This window comes from Schistocerca americana, chromosome 5 (genome assembly GCF_021461395.2).
Source record: "Schistocerca americana isolate TAMUIC-IGC-003095 chromosome 5, iqSchAmer2.1, whole genome shotgun sequence".
In the NCBI taxonomy this organism is placed as follows: domain Eukaryota; kingdom Metazoa; phylum Arthropoda; class Insecta; order Orthoptera; family Acrididae; genus Schistocerca; species Schistocerca americana.
This window is the reverse complement of record NC_060123.1, coordinates 126953344-126973994: the sequence shown is the minus strand read 5'-3', so window position 1 is coordinate 126973994 and position 20651 is coordinate 126953344. Positions and strand designations below refer to the sequence as shown.

The window sequence follows — 20651 nt, the reverse complement described above, 5'->3', positions numbered from 1 at the left end:
GCGTATGGCACTGGTAGCCGGGAGACCCGTCGCGGGGCGGTTCGGCCGCCGCTCCAAGAGTTCTTTGACGCCACTAGGGCGACTTGCGAGTGAATGAGGATGAGAGACACACAACACCCAGTCATCTCGAGGGAGAGAAAATTCCAGACCCCGCCGGGAATCGAACCCGGGACCCCCCTGCGCGGGAAGCAGGAACGCTACCGCAAGACCGCGAGCCACGGACGTTGTGGAAGTTATTAAAAGCATCTCGCACTGATGTACGCGCTATATTTCGAACTTCTGGTAACCTTTGCCAGTCTTGGAGATTTATGTTCTTTTAAATTTGGCATGCTTTTTCGCTGCTTCTGCAACAGCGATCTGACCCGTTTTGTGTACCATGGGGGATCAGTATCATTAATTATTAATTTATGTGGTATATTTCTATTACTGTCGATACTATCTCTTGGAAATGATTCTACAACTTTTCTATGCTTACATGATCAGGCAGCGAAATCGCGTTTGTGTAATGTACATATGTACATGGACTGATACCGTCTTCTGATCTGTGTTAACTCTAACACTAAATTTATCTCCTAGATATGCAGCGATGTGTGTTTGTTTTTGCAGATATATGTAGCGCAGTCCGTTCTTGTGCTGATGGCTTGTACTGCTGCCGTACTGCTCCCAATGGATGCTGCCCAGAAGCCGAGAGGTAAGAGAGGCCTATCTGCTGTAAGGCACTGTTTCTCCTGAAACAAGGTTTGAAAACTGTACGAGAATTTAAATTACGTTTCCTCTCGAATTTGCATTGATTTTACAACCAGTGTGACGCTATTGATTGTTGTTAAAATCTTCAGTGCGAAAAATGGTTTGCAAAGCTCTCTGGATCTCTGTATAGCTACTGCAGCTTCCTATATCCAGTTGCGCCTTGTTACTGCCTTACTTTTACTGATGTTCATCTTACCTCCTATTTTGAAGATACTATTTACTCCATTCAACTCCTTTTACAAGCGCTTTGCCATCTCAGATATAATTATAATGTCACTAACAAAGGTTAAAAATTTTTACGTCGTCTACAATTTTAATTCCTTTATCAAATATATCCTTAAATTACTTTAGTGGTTTCTTTATATACAGATTGAAATAAGGAAATAGCTACAACCTTGTCTCATAACTTTCTCAGCTAGTGCTTACCTTTCATATCTTTCAACTCCTATAACTGCAGTCTGATTTCTGTACAACGTTACGTTCCATGTTTTCTCTGATAACTCCAAAATTTCAAAGGGCGTATGCTGTTCAGTAACGACAAAAGCTTTTTCTGAATCTACAAATGCTATTTTTGAGCTTGTCTTCTAAGATAATCCTAAGGTCCGTATTGCCTCACGTGTTCCAACGATTCTTTGGAACTCCGATATCGACATGTAAGGGAGAGTGTTACAGCTGGAGGACTGTGTACCTAGGAACACACAGCGTTTCCTGGTCGGTGTTTCATTCCAGAGTCCGATTTTAGAATCACACGAAGGAACACGCACAAGAGACCTCCATAAGCACTTCCCGACAGTTTCTACTGTTTTTGTTGTTGTGAGACATGAGACACGAGTTCTACGTATAAGTCCTGTATAATATATTAAACCTGTTTGGAGGACATTGTTAATTCTTCAGTTACAGATTTTTATGGTGAATAAAATCTATATCTTGTTAAAACTAATTACATAATGTGCGGAGGATTAAGCCATACTTCGTCAGATGTGCACCGTCTTGTACCTTGAAGCGGAAGACGGTCTTCTAGAATGGAACACGTGATATATTCAAATAAACGGAGTTCCTTTAATGTTCTGATAAGTTTCCCTGCCTTGAAAGTGAAAATTTGTTAGTTGCCAATAGCCTCTGTTTCAAAATGTATGTAACTTATAACTTGTTTTTGATACTACTTATTCTTAATTTGTTGGGTATGTACAACTGCTGTCACTACGTACTTAACTGCAATCAGCACGGCTCTCTAGAAACTATATGTCCACATAAGAATTAGTCTCTTCATTGGAATTCACCTGTTCCCAAGAAGGCTGATTCTCAAGAAAGGAATGATCTCTGAATTTGGATGCTCCTTCTCACCACCTCTCTCTTCCCCTATGATTCCTCCTCGTCACAATCTACTTTTCGGTCGCTTTCTTTGTTTCTCTCAACATTACTCGCTTCCTGTTACAGCTTGTATTCTCTGTTGATCCCATTTACGACAACATGCTCTGTGATCGGCATTTCCTTCTCCATTTTTGCTTACTGACCTTGAACCTTTTAAACACGAGGTGGAGCCCCTCCACGCCCACACCGGCATGATGGCCAACACAAAAGGTCTACTGCCATCTCTGCATAAGGGTTAGTATTTACTAAAGTGAGGTGTCGCAGGATGTGGGTACTGCGATGTTTGCGTACGTCTGGTTAGGATTAACCATTAATACGCGCTCATCTGGAGATAGATTGATCGAAATCTGACGAAGGGTAGCGGTTTGAAGGGCAGAGGAAAAAAAAAAAAAATGCCAAGGCAAGAGCCAAGGGAAAAAAAACTCTTCGAAAGTTAGGTCGGGCGGTAAGAGCAGTAGCGGTTGTCTTGCTGCCTGCGATAGGTTATGCAAGAATAGGCTTTGTTAGTAGTGGGTATCATACATGTCGATACCTTGACGTTGTGCGTTTGTGCTGCTCGGCGGCTGGCGCTGGGTGCTGGTACAGAGTCCTCGTTCAGCGTCAGCAACCTGCAACAGTTAGGTTTGTTATCGATCTTGTGTCCGATAGGTCATATACCGGAGGCACAGTGTGAGGGAATGTTGGCAGATTGTTTGTGCGTCTGTGGGCGAGCTCGTCGGTGTCCCTGCTGTGGCCTGTTGGTCGGCTCTAATAGCAGCTGGTAGTTGCCAGTCAGTGTTGCTGATATGCAGGGGCTTGCCGACGTTTGTCGCTGTTTGCGTATGTTAGTTTACCATAGGTGGCTATGCCCTAGCTAGCAGTGTCTTTGGCAGCTTGTGCTTCCACCTGTGGTTGTGTGACCTTGAACCCTCTTATCTGCTCTACTTATAGCCTGCGATTCCGATCGGTTCAATTCTATCTCCTCTCCTCCACTAGATTGTTTCTTCTTCTCTTTTCACCGTCTGTATCCTTTTACAATTTTGGTTTCGTAACCGCTGTTCATGAGAAGCACACTTGATGCTCTCGACCCCAATCTCTCTTTGCCAGTTCTTCGAATAACGCCTGTTATTGTTTTTTTGGGCATTTCTTCTTTTTCGCTTGAGTTAGGCCCTCGATCCGCAGGGCACTTAGTTTCATTCTTCTTCTCCTCTTCCACACTGAGAATAACATCCTCGGCCTCTTGCTCTCTTCATATTTATTTGATGATCGTTTCTACCACCTCGTTCAGGTATGTTTTGGTTCCTGAATCCTCGGGTAGCGGGTTTCGTGCCATTTATCCTCATCATCTAGTTTTTCCAAAAACAAAAATACGGTGATTACTCCCTACGTATTGCTTAGAATCACTGGGCAGCTATTGCCAGAGTTCCCATACCATCTCTGATTCAGAAGTGCTACGCTTCAAATACTACAACATCTTGAACCACAATTCGCAATACTCTTGCACAGGTCCACTTCCATTTTCTGGCATTCTTGTGACAACAAATTCGCTCCATAAGCTGTTTTGCTTCTGGACAGACGAAATATGTTTCCGAAATCTGTTCTTAAATACTGAAAATATCCAATTTTCCACATCCAAGTTCAGTTGACAAGTGTTCACAAATAACAAATCAATCACGAGATTGACTTTTCCCTTTTCTGGCATTTCTTCAGATAAGACATGCTTGCAATTTTGTTATGAAGTCTGATGGATGCCAATCTCCCTGTTTCTTCCGAGGTGCGAACATCTTCTCTTTTCTTAAGATCTTAGATTAGTGTACCATCAGCAGTATGCAGCTGTTATGTGTTTGACTGTATGTGACTGGTCATGTGTGTATTATGTGTGTGACTTATAATCGTAACAATTCCTTGTCTTTATGAACTCTGTTGCACACTCATATCAGAGTTATGCAACTCATCACATTCGTCCGTAGCCTCTTCTGACAGCCCTGTATTAACATGCGTAATTTCCTGTCAGTTAGGGGTTCCACCGTCTCCTGTATCCTCTGAATTTAGCAGTCGAACCTTTCCACAACTTCGGTAGCCTTTGACTGAATTTTGGTTACTTCAGCTTTTACGTTACCTGCTGATTTACTTATTTGTGTTATGCGTTGGCTTTGTGTAGTCAAAATAGCTAAATTGGCATAATTTTTTTGTAAAAGGTTTGTATCCAACCTTCATCTGAATCTTGAATTCATTTTTCAGTTTTAAATTCGCTACTTGAATTTTGGTTTCCAACTGTGTGGTGCCGGCCGTTGTGGACGAGCGGTTCTAGGCGCTTCAATCTGGAACCGCGTGACCGCTACGGTCGCAGGTTGGAATCCTGCCTCGGGCTTGGATGTGTGTGATGTCCTTAGGTTTAAGTAGTTCTAAGTTCTAGGGGACTGATGACCTCAGATGTTAAGTCCCATAGTGCTCAGAGCCATTTGAACCATTTTTTGAACTGTGTGGTGATACTTATATCCATAATGTTAATATTAGTGTTCATTTGAGCCACCATACTGTTTAACAAATTCACTAAATCAGCAGCAGCTGCATCGCCTCCATATTAGTTTTGGTTCACTTTGAATTTGTATCGGAATGAAATATTACTCCACATTTAAAATTTTGATGATTTGCTCAGTGGATTGTCTAAGTCACTTGCGCTATCTATATTTCCTACTAACGACATGGTCTCTGTTTCTGATGTTTGTTGAAGCACTGAACTATCTCCTAACATGTTGCTGATCTACTTTATCGTCAGCAATTTTGTGATCCATGGGTAAAGTTTCATCTTGTACTTTATGATCTGACCCAATTTTGTACTGGCTTCGTTCGTGTCTAATAGAAAGTTTCACACAGTCAAGACCAAACAGCTTAACTGTTCCAATTGGTCGTTTATCTATTGTTCTACAGGTTGTTGTCATGAACCTACCAAAACTGATATCCTGTTTACAACGCAAAATTTACAGAAGTGAAGGTTATGTAAATCAAAATTTTGTAATGGTGACACAAAATTGACTAAGTCCTGTCACGGTCGCCACATCAAATCGAACCGCTCGCCGGAACTTTCACTATCACCCGTGAACTAGTACGTGCAGGGTTAGAAATTTAAATTCATGAAAGTGTGACCCACTACATCTTTTCGTAGTAGCGTAATTTAACTGCAATAAATGATAGCTTACGTACCTGCATGCTTATTGCCACATTCATCGGTAGGATTGTACTAAATGAAGAATTTTTCTCTGCCTTGGAGGAAGTTACCAGACTCAGTGGCCACGCATTTCAGATTTGCTGCCGCTTCTGGCTGGTCGGCCACGCAACCCTTGGCCGGCGTTTTGCAACTAGCTGGTAAGTATACTGTTGCATGCCTACCGATACTCTAAGTGATCAGAATACACCTAGTACTGAGTACTCATCCTTGTGATTTAGAAGTAAAAATTAACAGCTTTTTGAAGGTCAGCATGCATTTCATAGGGTTGTTTCGGGTTTACATTTAAGGATCGTTTCTTGCACCCCTACACATAAGAAGGAAATACAGGCGCCACGCTAGAGGTGTTCAAAGGTGCAGTGGCACTTTTTTACCCAGGCAGTCACAGAGATGCTCATAACCTCAGTGTGTGGCAGAGTGCACGAAGTACGACTTGACCTCTAGCTGTAGACAACTATCAGACTCCCTCTTTGGTTTCTTTTGAGACAAATTTAAAGAAGATAAACACAGCCTCACGAGCTTGACTTTGAAGTACTCCTCCTGTACGTGCTGTATTTGAAGCCTGCGAGAGCGTACTGTGTGGAACAGACCTAGCGACGTGAACGGCCGTAGTGTACTAGCCGACGGATGGTAGACATCCGAGGCGGCTGTCCTAAATACTTATTTTTCTTATTTCGTAAATTAATTTTTTGCAAGAACGTCGTGATCAGGTGTCTAAGTACTACTACGGTCCGTACATTCCACTGGTAAGACACAAATTTACATCACAGTGTCAGTAATATTATCATATTGTATGACATACAGTCACTATTCGTACACAAAATGTGGTTTGAATTTGCAATAATACTTGCAGTAAATAACAGTTATGATTGTGGAAATTGGAAATTTGTGGTAAGATCTTATGAAACCAAACTGCTGAGGTCATCGGTCCCTAAGCTTACACAGTACTTTAACTTAAACTAACTTACGCTAAGGACAACACCGTCCATGCCCGACGGACGACTGGAACCTCAGACGGGGGGAATATGATTGTGTATTAAGCAGCGTATTACTGCTTACTCTAAAAAGTGTAATACAATGCAGAAAACTAAATATGTTTTTGGTGTAATATATATATTAATGTCACCTTTGCACGGAAACATTAACCACAAAGTCACGAGTGCGTGCTGAAAAGTAATGTCTGCGAATTTTTTATGTGAAAACTCGTAAGACTTTTTAAATAAAACACACGTTATTAACATTCTACATCTTTATTCTTTCTGTCTACAGATTTGCAACCCTCTGTCGCCAGAGGGCTCCAAATTGTAGCATGTAACATGGCTGCGTTTAACGTAACTATGTCGGTGAGCGAAAAATAGCCTACTGCAATCGAGTTTCAAATTCGAAGCGTTCGCCCACATATGAAATACCCTTTCCTTTCTCATGACAATGCTAGAACACATACGAAAGCAGCGACATCTGCAACAGTCCTAGGCCTTGTGTTCACTGTCAGCGATCATACTCCATACAGTCCCGACTTGGCCCTATTCGATCATCTGTTTCCAAAACTTAAAGGACACCTTCGAGGACTTACTTTGATAGTGATGAAGTCATGGAAGCAGAGGTGGGGCTGTGGCTCTGTCAACAAAGTCAAAAATTCTGCAGTGACTGTGTCAACAAACTGGTCTCTGGTAGGGAGAAATGTGTTCGTCGCCAGGGCAACTCTGTTGAGAAATAAATATGTAGACCTTAAAAATAAATATGTAGAATGTTAATACCATTTGTTTTACATAAAAAGCTTAAGTGTTGAGAGGAGTCTACTGGGGTACACTTATACGTGGCACCCGAATATGGTAATGATACTAATATAACCTAAAATGAAACTATTATATTGTACACGAAGTATGACTCTGATAGGCTCCATAAAGGAGAATCGCTGACTTTGCACGATCGCAGAGCCAAAGATACTGCTTCTGGTCTGAGGTGGTAATGTTTGAGCAAGTGAGCGATTGGCACACAGCAGCGAGTGTGTTTGTGTGTGTGTGTGTGTGTGTGTGTGTGAACGAAAGAGGATGCAGTAGGCAGTTCTGTAGTGTGCTCTGTTAAACCACCAAGTGTTACATTATAATGTAGGCATTTTCTCATACCAATATTTTGCGTTACACTGGACGTAAAATAGGCAGCTAAAAATGGTGGGTGATTCTACAATGAAATGTAAAGTGAAATGATGAAATGTAAATTTTATTGTGACAAGAAAGAATTACTGAGTTCATATTATCAAGAAGCTTTACGAGTTCATTTATTATTGGTAATATAAATGTGGAAGAAAAAGGCTTCTCGCAGTTAAGATAAAGAAATTAATTTTTATTGCTCTCATTTTACCAGCGCGTTAGTAAATGAGTTGGCTGATAACTGATAACAGTGAATTCCTTGTTGAGTAACCCCAGAATGTACGTAAACAGAACTGATATATAGGCTAGTTACATATTTCCCTTTTAAAATGTTTCCAAGACTGGTTAACACAGGTGTACGTAATTTGATGATTTGTCTTTATGCTCTTTAGTGATGTTACATAATACTTGCTGTACAAATCTCATTGATTGTGACTACTTCAGCAAAGAAAGATTTTCATTAGGCATTTCGGAGTAATCTAATTTCAATTGTCAGATGTTTTGAAAAGCCAAACTTAACTTCGAATACAACTCCACTTTTGAAAAAAGCAGTCTTAGTCATTCACCCAAATCACTACCGCCTCCCTGTCAAGGTAAAATGTTTTTTTTTTTTTAAAGACGTACAATTTTTCTTAAATGTTTTCATTTATCAGCCAAAAGAGCATTGCACACCGCTGAGCTTGTAGGTAATATATTTTATTCTTCTTCATGAGAGAGTAGAATATAACGCGATCCACCGTTGCTGCTTTAGAGGTAAGACAATTTTATTTCATTGTTATATGCACAGTTTTGAACAGGACCAGAGGGTTTAGTACCTAAGGGGCTGAATGTATTTTGCAGTGACTGTATTTCTTTATTGGTATTGGGAGTCTGTATAAAGTTTTTCTAACAATAACACAGAGTAAGCATACCACTTGCAGTTACAACACGCTACACGATAACTCCAGTTCATGCATTCATTTAAGTATTTCTATAAACGTTACAGTGTTTTCGTACAAAAAGTTCGGGGTAATGAATCCTGTTGACAGTTATTATCCCGATTTGGAAAATCGAGAAGAAATGAGTGGTCCTCTTATTTGGAGGCAGTGCTGCACTGGTCTCTCCAATGAGTTACGAACTGTTTCCAACAGATCATCTCGTAAATCATGATGTGGCTACACAATATGATGCTCCCGTTCTTCAAAAGTAGTAACGGAAGTGCCGTACACTTATCTTCTAAGGACGCCATAGACAGAAACGCGAATAGGATTGGGGTCAGGTGATAATGGAGACCTTGCTCGACCTATCCGTTTTGTGCCTTTCTGGCGATATTTTCGATCAGGTGTGCGGGTGACAAGACGGACAGCAAGAGAAATGCAAACGTACGACGGACGCTCTACATTTCCTGTTAAATGACAAAATTTTAGAGTATCGCCAAAACTGATGATCTCATACGCAGCGTGTATGATAATTAACAGCTAAAACTGAGAGGACTGAAAGTATACGATAGTAGAAGCAAGAACTTGGCAGTATCCACGGGATTACAAAGGGGCCGCTTACGAAGTATGTGGTTGAGAGCCGGCACTGACTTCAGTATGACGTACAGTTACAAATTTGTTTGGAATGTAGCTTCTCGCTAAAGTATTTGCATAATTGGTCTTCGGGGGCCTCGACTCAAGTTCAGTCCTTGCCAACGAGGCCCCCACCTTATGCACGTACAACTCTGCCAGTACTGCAGTAGTGATGAGCGTCGGCATTGTCTCCTTCCGCCGGCCGAAGTGGCCGAGCGGTTCTAGGCGCTACAGTCTGGAACCGCGCGACAGTTACGGTCGCAGGTTCGAATCCTGCCTCGGGCATGGATGTGTGTGATGTCCTTAGGTTAGTTAGGTTTAAGTAGTTCTAAGTTCTAGGGGACTGATGACCTCACATGTTAAGTCCCATAGTGCTCAGAGCCATTTGAACCATTTTGTTTGGTCTCCTTCCTCACATTGGTTCTTAGCGTTCTACTTATTGTACCACACCTTCTGTTCCTACTTACTGAGGGACAGTATGCTACTTAACCCTCGCAATACTAAAGGGAGAGGGGGGGGGGGGGGAGAGTTATTTGTGACCACCTTTTGAAAGAATTATAATGTAGTCAACTTCTTTGTTGTTATTATTATTGTAACGATTGTTCCCCTTTAGGAGTATATGTAGAATATAATTTTGGGAAGCAAAGAAGAAAAACGTCCGGAGATGAAATTATGAATTGAAGTTCATCGCTCTTCCAAAGGGGAAAAATCGTTATAATAATGTGCTTCATGGAAAATGGTTTGGTATTGCTAAGGTTAATAAAGTTAAAACTGCATTTCACACGGAATACATTCTGCCGCTACTTCTTTGTTGTTATTATTATTGTAACGATTGTTCCCCTTTAGGAGTATATGTAGAATATAATTTTGGGAAGCAAAGAAGAAAAGCCGGCCGAAGTGGCCGTGCGGTTAAAGGCGCTGCAGTTTGGAACCGCAAGACCGCTACGGTCGCAGGTTCGAATCCTGCCTCGGGCATGGATGTTTGTGATGTCCTTAGGTTAGTTAGGTTTAACTCGTTCTAAGTTCTAGGGGACTAATGACCTCAGCAGTTGAGTCCCATAGTGCTCAGAGCCATTTGAACCATTTTTTTGAAAGAAGAAAAACGTCCGGAGATGAAATTATGAATTGAAGTTCAATCGCTCTTCTAAAGGGGAAAAATCGTTATAATAATAATAATAATAATAATCAATAAGCTGACTACATGATAATTCTTCCAAAATGTGGTCGGAAATAATTCTCTCCACTCTCGCTTTAGTATTGCGAGGGTTAAGTAGCATACTCTGGAACCGCGCGCCTCGGAATTTGAATGAGTGGACGTGTTTGTTTCCTTGTGTCTCCGTTGTTCGATCTTGTTGTATTCGTTCTGTCCTCCTTTGGTCGTGTCCGTCCTCTCCCGTTGTGTTGTTGTTGGCGGGCCTCTCCGCGGGTCCCGCCGCGCTTTCCGTCATTGCTACCCCGCGATCGTCCCGGTCGCAGTTACAACACTTACTCTCCCTCAGTAAGTAGAAACAGAAGGTGTGGTACAATAAGTAGAGCGCTAAGTAGCAACGTGAGGAAGGAGACAATTCCGAGGTTCAACACTACTGTGGTACTGGCGGGACTATACGTACATGACGTGCGAGTCCTCGTCGGCAATTTATGTTTTAAAATTTTGAAAAATTATTGTTTTACATTAGTGCTTCTACCAGATTCCCCATAAGTTTTAAATTTTCCAGTTGAATTTTAGGTCTTTGCAGTAAATGCCACTTTTCCTAGTGAAGGTCGTATTCAATATTTGCAGTTTGAGGGCCTCTCTTACGCTCAGTATCTGTTTAAACAGTATGTTGAGAGAAAAAGTCTGTAGCAATGAACGACATTTGCATTTTTATACATTTTTTTTAATTTTTTTTTATTTTGCGGTGGGCAAGGAGTCGGTTTCACGCGTTACTGACAATGCGTTGATGTTGCTAAGAGAGAAATAAGCGGTATTTTCAGGTTCTGGACTCTGAGGACACATCGGTACCTATTTTTCAAGTTTGTTGTTAATAAAATTCAACAAAAATTGATCAATTTTTTTGAAACGTTGTTTTAATGTGGGCTCGAATCTCTCCCCCTCCCCCGCCCCCTTGGTAATGTGCATCATGGAAAATGGTTTGGTATTGCTAAGGTTAATAAAGTTAAAACTGCATTTCACACGGAATACATTCTGCCGCTACTGTTTGGAAGCTCACCGAACAAAAAGATTGACTGAATGAATGCAACTGACACGAACGTGCCCGCCCTCTTTGTATCCGACTACAATTCGCGATTAGTCTACTCTTTGCGTTGGGATGTAGTTGGAGAATCGTTGGAATATTCCCGTTCTGAGAGCTACTCGACACTTTCAAACCATAACGTTGACTCTTTTAAAGTGCAACTGTTCATAATAACGTTTGTAATAACAAGGAGTGGACATAATTTTCGCGAGTCTGCCCGCATCTCGTGGTCGTGCGGTAGCGTTCTCGCTTCCCACGCCCGGGTTACCGGGTTCGATTCCCGGCGGGGTCAGGGATTTTCTCTGCCTCGTGATGGCTGGGTGTTGTGTGATGTCCTTAGGTTAGTTAGGTTTAAGTAGTTCTAAGTTCTAGGGGACTGATGACCATAGACGTTAAGTCCCATAGTGCTCAGAGCCAGCCATTTCGCGAGTCTCAAACGGATTTCTTATTGATGTTCCAGGACTGAAGCAACTGCATGGATAGTTGTTGGAGTGATGGCTATGTTAGCAGCTGGTGGATACGGTTTCTGGAGGTACAAAGTCGCCCAAAGAATGATACGTAAGTATCCTACAAAATGTCTCTTTACTAGAGGATGTTGAATTTATATCTGCATCTACAATTCGCACACCTCCTTAACGAAGCGAAACGGATGTTAATTTGTGTACCTCTATAGTTTTCCCTCTTTCCTAATCTATTCGCGAATCGTGCTCATGAAAACTGTTGGTTGTTTTCCGTATCAGCTCAAATTTCTTGGATATTACCATTATGTATGTCAGAGAAAGTAATACTTTCCCTAATTTTTCCGAATTTAAACAGGAAAGTCCACTGTGATGCACAACGCGTCACCTGTAGTGCCTGGAGAACTTGATGAACATCTCCATAACACACATGAGCTTACTAAACGAATCCGTAACGAAGCGTGGTGCTCTTCTTTGCACCTTCACTGTCTCGTCTACTGCTGCTATCTGGCACGGTTTCCTCACGGGCGAGTAAAGACAGGAATCAGGCGAATTCGTTTTTTGTTAAAATACTTTTCCCGTGCGTGAGTTACACCTCTTTATAATTGTGATACTGAATCTCAATCTGGCATCTGCTATCCTACTCGCTTTATATGGTCGATTCAGTTTTCGTCGGTACGGAAGCTAATATTTATTTGCGCCGATGATCAACTGCCAGTCTCTGCAAAAGTGTAGCTCCTCTCCGGATTAATCTAGAATTTTCTGGCGTTGTAACCTTCCTAAAGACAACAACATTATCCGTGAACAGCTTCAAGGAACTTCCGATGGTGCCCACCAGAGCGTTTATATATTCTGTGAACAATAATGACAAAAACCTAAGAATTACCAATTTGGTAATGGGAGAATGTGTGTGTGTGGGGGGTGGGGGGGGGGGGTGGGAGGGGAGTGAGAGTGAGAGGGGCGCCGGCCGGGGTGGCCGAGCGGTTCTAGGCGCAACAGTCTGAAACCGCGCGACCGCTACGGTCGCAGGTTCGAATCCTGCCTCGGGCATGGATGTGTGTGATGTCCTTAGGTTAGTTAGGTTTTAGTAGTTATAAGTTCTAGGGGACTGATGACCTCAGAAGTTAAGTTCCATAGTGCTCAGAGCCATTTGAACCATTTGAGGGGGGGCGGCAGTAAAAGTTATAGAGGGAGATGAAGGCTTCAGTACAAATGGATGAAAGTTGCAATAATTATGCAGAAATGAAGAGGCTTGCATAACACAGACTAGCGTGGAGAGCTGCATCAGACGAAAACACTGCCTCGGTCTACTTCCGATATTACTTTTACATACGACGATTTAGCCCCGTTCAGAAGAATGTCTTGAGTTGAGTTCAGTGTGCTACTACGTTCTGAATTCAGTGGTAAAGCTTTTTCCAGATCCCATTCGCTAAGCGACAGTTCAGAACAGCGTGATACGCCTTCTGGAGGTCGCGAAAGGTGGTATCTACCTGGTCGTTGCTATCAGCAGCTCTCTGGAAGGAAGAAATACGGAGGTTTAACGTAGCTTGACGATGATGTCACTAGGGACGGAACACAAACTCGGAACTGGGGGAGAAACAGGGCAGGAAATCGAAACCATCTCAGCATTCGCCTTAAGTGATTTGGAGAAATCACGAAAACTCCAAATCTGGAAGGCCGGACGAGGGTTTGAATCGCTGCCCACAGAATAACGCTCCTGTGTTTCATCACGTCATCAGGTCGGCCCTATGCATCTCACGGATAATGAGAGCAAGTCGAGTTTTACAAGGTACCTTTATTCGTACGGAGGAGATTTTCGGCCTACAGAAAAACTAGCATAAAACGTGGTGAATAATTCTACTACAATGCGACATTAGCGGTACAAGCTTGCAATTGTACACATTTGTTTGACGACTGCTTTTGAAATGTGTAATAACCTCTGCACCTTTCTTCAACCGTTTGGAGTTCTTCATTGATTCAGCGACTGATGCTAAACTGTTACTAGAAGGGGAGAAAATAATTAACTGCATTGTAATTAGAATAAACTACGTTAAAATACTCAGTTAAATATAATTTTCATTTTCAGTTATCGACAAAGTATGAGATGTGTTCAAAAAACAGCGAGAGTTTTTTGTCTACACCACTGTTATCTCCTTTAAAATAGTTCCCGTTAGAAATTACACACTTATGCCAGTCCAGTATGAAATATCCAAAAACACTTCTGGAACTAGTTCTGGGATAGCTATTGGAGCAGTGCAGCAAGATAGGCAGTCGCTTGTACCCTGTTGAGTGCCAAAATGGATGGGTCAAGGCTGCCAAGACTGCAGGGGAGGGGTGGCAGAGCCGATCTTCTAGTGATAAGTGCGGCAGTGGCTTTCCCACCTCGGCATTAGGCGTTCTATGGTTTGCCTAGTGATATTAGAGTCCGTCGGAGATGAAGCTACAGTAGTTAAAGACACGCACTCTTGCCCAGTGACTCGTCCTAGCATTGGCCTCTGGTGTTCATGTTCCAAGGGTGTGGTCAGGCATCGATGTCGCAGCCCATGGGGAAGACGCAACGCTGCAGTGGATTGGCTGGGCGGTAGTGCGGCGGCTCGGCAATGCTGACGCACCAGGAGCTGAGTCATCAGCTCACGGTCACAGCCCCTAAAGCGGCGGCTGTCGCAGGCCAGTGGGGAGGCAAAGTGGCGCGGCGCTCCAAACCACGGATATTGGTGAGCAGGTTGTGGGGTGTTCACAACCCGCTCGTTACAGTTGCCAGTTCGAACCTCTGCATGGTGGGTCCAGCGGTATGTGTAACAAAACAGCACCCTAGTGACTGTTCAGCTGTCTGGCAATTAACGAATGCAGCGCTGGTTGGGATGCTGCTGCATCGACACCTCATTACCAGAACCTCTGCTGCACCTTGACGTAACATGTGGCACTTCGGCGAACTGGCTGTGTCCTCAGCCTTGTGCCGCTCCCAGATGATAACTGGAACACAGTGTCTCGAATTTCTTTAACATTGTGGTGTGCTGCAAGACCCTACAGGACTCTCTACAGGATGAGTTTTTAATTTCATGTGAAACGATGACTTTTTGAAGCTTTTGTTATTTTTTGCTTCCGACTGGGATGAATGAGCCTTAGTTTCGATTATGATGATGACGTTTGGTTTGTGGGGCACTCAACGGCACAGTTATCAGCGCCCGTGCAAATTCCCAACCTTTGCTCAGTCTAAACTCGCCACTTTCATGATTGATGATGAAGTGATGAGGACAACACAAACACCAGGTCATCTCGAGGCAGGTGAAAATCCCTGCTCCCTCTGGGGATCGAACTCAGGAACCAACGCTCGGGAAGCAAAAACGCGACCGCGAGACCACGAACTGCGGACCTTAGTTTCGATGTCAAATTCGTAAACCCATGTTCGATCACCTGTTATGACATGTTCCAATAGCTGTGCATCGACCTTCATTTCATCTAACGACCCCTGTTTTTTGTTCAATATTCAACAATTTTGGAACAAATCTGTAGATCTGCGCTATCTCAAACATTTTTCACAAAATTCTTATACACTTGCTTACTTGGTCATTAATTAAATTCTATTCCTTATGGAAGGTAGATTGTCTCGTCCTCTCTAAAAATTCCATATTCCCGACCAAACTGCATCTAATTACTTACTTGGACTGTGCCTTTTGACTGATTTCCTTTTATGAACCTACTGATACGTCTTTGAGCTAAAATGACGCAAGGTGTAGCGCAAGTTGCTGTGGAGTGGAAGGAGGGACCCCAAAACATGCAGGGGCAGCAGCATTCATTGTTATACACTCCGTATTTAAGTTCAGAACTGGATTAACAATCACTCGGTGTAACTGGCTGTAACGACGACAGTAAATAACATTTCATATAGCAATCAGTCAGAATTTCAGCAACTGATATCATCCCTCAGGGAAACAAAAACGGGTACTCAGTCAGCTCTTTAATGCCAAAATTACAGTAAAATTGCGTCTCATATACAATATTAACTTCATATTGCACAGGAAATTTACTGGCAAACCATAGTCGTGCTGAGACTGCACTTAACCGCACAGGCTCAAATAAATAATGTTCTTCCTAGACAAATAATTAAAGGGCATAAAATTCCTCTAAAAATGTAAAAGCAAATAGATAACAGAATAATAAAAAATTAAATACACCTAAACAATGGGGCCAAGTAGTTGTCAATTTCTCCAGCACATGACCAAGTTATAAAGGGTAAATTTAAAAATAGTTTTGCTCCTGCGAGGCAATTAAATGTAACTTCTCCAAAATTTACATAAAGTGGAAATACAGAAATACGAGGGTTGCCCAGAAGGTAATGCGCCGCATTTTTTTTCTTAGACGAAAACAACGCCACGAATGCGAAACGTTACCTATGTATTATTTGGAGTTTCGTGACTGAGCGCGCCAAGTTACCGTCACTTCCGACAGATAGCCTAGCTGCAGGACAGTCCCAAAATGACGTCTGTAGGTGATGTACGTTACAAGCAACGTGCCTTCATTGGATTTCTTACTGCAGAGAAAGAAAGTGTGGGGAATATTCACAAATGCTTGTGCAAAGTCTGTGGATAATCTGCCGTCGACAGAAGTACGATTAGTCGCTGGGCACGGAGGCTGAGGTCGTCAGAAGGTGGTTTGGAGGAGTCCACGATTTGCAGCTGTCGGGGAGACCGTCCACGGCTGTCACACCTGACATGTTGCAGCGAGCTGATGTTGTCTATCGCGAGGACGGACGCATTACGACTCGGCAGTTGGCGCTGCATCAGTCAGTCAGCAAAGGACGTTCACACAGTGAAGCACTGGCTGCGCCACCAGGACGAAGATTGCTATCGACAGGGCATACACGCCCTTGTTTCGCGCTGGAGGAAGGCCATAGAACGGGATGGACGTTACGCGGTAAAGTGGGGTGTGTAGATAAAACACCATTCTTTCGTGTGTGTAATTCTCATTTTGTTCAATAAAGAATTCTTGAAGAAAAAATACGGTGCATTACTTTCTGGGCTACCCTCATAACACAAAGATCAACAAACGTTACCACTAGAACCAGCCAGTCCTAAAGGCAAACAATTATCTTGTCTAAATGAGTCTAAATACTGGACAGGGCAATGTTGTTGTTGTTGTGGTCTTCAGTCCGGAGACTGGTTTGATGCAGCTCTCCATGTTAATCTATCCTGTGCAAGCTCCTTCATCTCCCAGTACCTACTGCAACCTACATCCTTCTGAATCTGCTTAGTGTATCCATCTCTTGGTCTCCCTCTACGATTTTTACCCTCCATACTGCCCTCCAGTGCTAAATTTGTGATCCCTTGATGCCTCAGGACATGTCCTACCAACCGATCCCTTCTTCTAGTCAAGTTGTGCCACAAGCTTCTCTTCTCCCCAATCCTATTCAATACCTCCTCATCAGTTACGTGATCTACCCACCTAATCCTCAACGTTCTTCTGTAGCACCACATTTCGAAAGCTTTTATTCTCTTCTTGTCCAAACTATTTATTGTCCATGTTTCACTTCCATACATGGCTACACTCCATACAAATACTTTCAGAAACGACTTCCTGACACTTAAATCTATACTCGATGTTAACAAATTTCTCTTCTTCAGAAACACTTTCCTTGCCATTGCCAGTCTACATTTGATATCCTCTCTACTTCGACCATCATCAGTTATTTTGCTCCCCAAATAGCAGAACTCCTTTAGTACTTTAAGTGTCTCATTTCCTAATCTAATTCCCTCAGCATTACCCGACTTAATTAGACTACATTCCATTATCCTCGTTTTGCTTTTGTTGATGTTCATCTTATATCCTCCATTTCAGAGACTATCCATTTCGTTCAACTGCTCTTCCAAGTCCTTTGCTGTCTCTGACAGAATTACAATGTCATCGGCGAACCTCAAAGTTTTTATTTCTTCTACATGGATTTTAATACCTACTCCAAATTTTTCTTTTGTTTCCTTTACTGCTTGCTCAATATACAGATTGAATAACATCGGGGAGAGGCTACAACCCTGTCTCACTCCCTTCCCAACGACTGCTTCCCTTTCATGTCCCTCGACTCTTATAACTGCCATCTGGTTTCTGTACAAATTGTAAATAGCCTTTCGCTCCATGTATTTTACCCCTGCCACCTTTAGAATTTGAAAGAGAGTATTCCAGTCAACATTGTCAAAAGCTTTCTCTAAGTCTACAAATGCTAGAAACGTAGGTTTGCCTTTCCTTAATCTTCCTTCTAAGATAAGTCGTAAGGTCAGTATTGCCTCACGTGTTCCAACATTTCTACGCAATCCAAACTGATCTTCCCCGAGGTTGGCTTCTACCAGTTTTTCCATTCGTCTGTAAAGAATTCGCGTTAGTATTTTGCAGCTGTGACTTATTAAACTGATAGTTCGGTAATTTTCACATCTGTCAACACCTGCTTTCTTTGGGATTGGAATTATTATATTCTTCTTGAAGTCTGAGGGTATTTCGCCTGTCTCGTACATCTTGCTCACCAGATGGTAGAGTTTTGTCAGGACTGGTTCTCGCAAGGCCGTCAGTATTTCTAATGGAATGTTGTCTACTCCCGGGGCCTTGTTTCGACTCAGGTCTTTCAGTGCTCTGTCAAACTCTTGACGCAGTATCGTATCTCCCATTTCATCTTCATCTACATCCTCTTCCATTTCCATAATATTGTCCTCAAGTACATCGCCCTCGTATAGACCCTCTATATACTCCTTCCACCGTTCTGCTTTCCCCTCTTTGCTTAGTACTGGATTTCCATCTGAGCTCTTGATATTCATACAAGTGGCTCTCTTTTCTCTAAAGGCCTCTTTAATTTTCCTGTAGGCAGTATCTATCTTATCCCTAGTGAGATAAGCCTCTACATCTTTACATTTGTCCTCTAACCATCCCTGCTTAGCCATTTTGCACTTCCTGTCGATCTCATTTTTGAGACATTTGTATTCCTTTTTGCCTGCTTCATTTACTGCATTTTTATATTTTCTCCTTTCCTCAATTAAATTTAATATTTCTTCTGTTACACAAGGATTTCTACTAGCCCTCGTCTTTTTACCTACTTGATCCTCTGCTGCCTTTACTACTTCATCCCTCAGAGCTACCCATTCGTCTTCTACTGTATTTCTTTCCCCCATTCCTGTCAATTGTTCCCTTATGCTCTCCCTGAAACTCTGTACAACCTCTGGTTTAGTCAGTTTATCCAGGTCCCATCTCCTTAAATTCCCACCTTTCTGCAGTTTCTTCAGTTTTAATCTACAGTTCATAACCAATAGATTGTGGTCAGAGTCCACATCTGCCCCTAGAAATGTCTTACAATTTAAAACCTGGTTCCTAAATCTCTGTCTTACCATTATATAATATATCTGATACCTTTTAGTATCTCCAGGATTCTCCCATGTGTACAACCTTCTTTCATGATTCTTGAACCAAGTGTTAGCTATGATTAAGTTATGCTCTGTGCAAAATTCTACCAGGGCAATAGAAAACCGAATTATTCAAACATTCAATTTGAGGGCGAATCAGCCAAGCACAATGGGATTGAAACATATTAGTTTGCCCTTTCAGCCTCAATTAGTACTAATGACTTTAAAAAAAATATAACAAAATTTCTCAGAATATAAAAATTTAGGCCGCGGCAGCAACAGTAAAGTAGCTCAATCACTCTCACCTCCAGGCAAGATACCGTGACGGCGCCACACGTAACAGACTGCTGGCGGCAGAAATCCAAGAACCCACTTCTATAACAGACTAAGATTAGGAATAAAGAGGCAACAGAGTGGATCAAATTCAGTTACAGAGATACACAAGAAAATAGAACTATCGGGCTTTGGCGGTAACCTAAGAAAATCGAGGGCGGGAGCAGACACAAGCGTTGCGAGCGCAGCTACGTGGCAACGAGTCACGCAAACGTAATGACACGAACACACAGGCGCAGCGCAATGGCTAAACAGCGCGAATAAACCAACAGGACAGGCCGGTATGGCAAACACAGGAAAGAACTCAGAGCTACTTGCAAGCAACACATGTACCACGCCAAAGCCCTACTTCGAAAATTTATGGCAAAATTTAGATTAAAACATTCAAATTCACTCTTGCCATTTCAAAAATAGCACTATAATGTAAAACTGATAGACCTCTGGTAAGAATTCATCACGCGTGACACAGATTTAAATCTGCATGAACAGTAACCCCCATTTAGTTTAGCAAGTACCCTTATTGCAGAACATACCCTCACTCATGTTGCCTACCCTGCCCATTTTATAACTGCTAGGAACTGTAATTCATTCATAGGGTAGCCATGCAATAACGAGACCAGTCAGGAGTGGTCGTTAATTCAACAAATTAACACAATGACGATATGCAGCTCACTACCGTAGTTTAGGACATCGAGTTCAGTCTAAATTAGGAACAAGACATCCAGCAGCTGCACGTGGTCGCATTAGAGATTCGAAACATAAAGGGCTTACAAGGTGTGACAATGTATCTTAAATACGTTGTGCATGGAACATTATGTTCTCGCCACGATCATTTGAGAAAAGAGTTCTCGGTGCGAATAACGTCCTCCAATCCTTTTTGTTATTGGTTCATGCTAGCAAGTAATTGATCTGATATTACACTGCCCCCCTCCCCCCTATTCTAGTAGTTCGTTGTTGATGTAAGTGGTATGTCTGAAACATGTCACGTTCAGTGTAATGTGTCACAATCTGGAGGATGATAATCATTTGAGTTTCCGTCAATCCCAATTTTCGTGGCACTAGGCGGACCACGCCCTGTGTGTCGAGTGGTTCGCAGTGGCCGCGTACATGCTTGCTTGCACCACTAAACTGACGTTTCCGTCTTCTGACGTAGCGCGCCAACAAAATTTCACGTGCAGCTGCGAGAAACCAAACGCTCCGCAACTGTTATTGCAGTTCTTGTCATTG

At 42.4% G+C, this 20651-nt stretch overlaps 1 protein-coding gene across 2 annotated transcripts in view; it reads left to right on the top strand.

Moving 5' to 3' along the window:
- LOC124616679 overlaps nucleotides 1-20651 on the top strand; it is a 79158-nt gene that overhangs the window by 40250 nt on the left and 18257 nt on the right. The window contains exons 3-5 of one of the 2 annotated variants that reach the window (XM_047145009.1): nucleotides 607-691; nucleotides 5402-5463; nucleotides 11718-11815. In XM_047145009.1, the coding sequence (XP_047000965.1) occupies nucleotides 671-691; nucleotides 5402-5463; nucleotides 11718-11815 (181 nt within the window). In that variant the 5' untranslated portion in view covers nucleotides 607-670. Of the gene's footprint in view, nucleotides 1-606; nucleotides 692-5401; nucleotides 5464-11717; nucleotides 11816-20651 lie in introns of those variants that run through there. The other variant, XR_006979863.1, reaches the window with a different exon arrangement.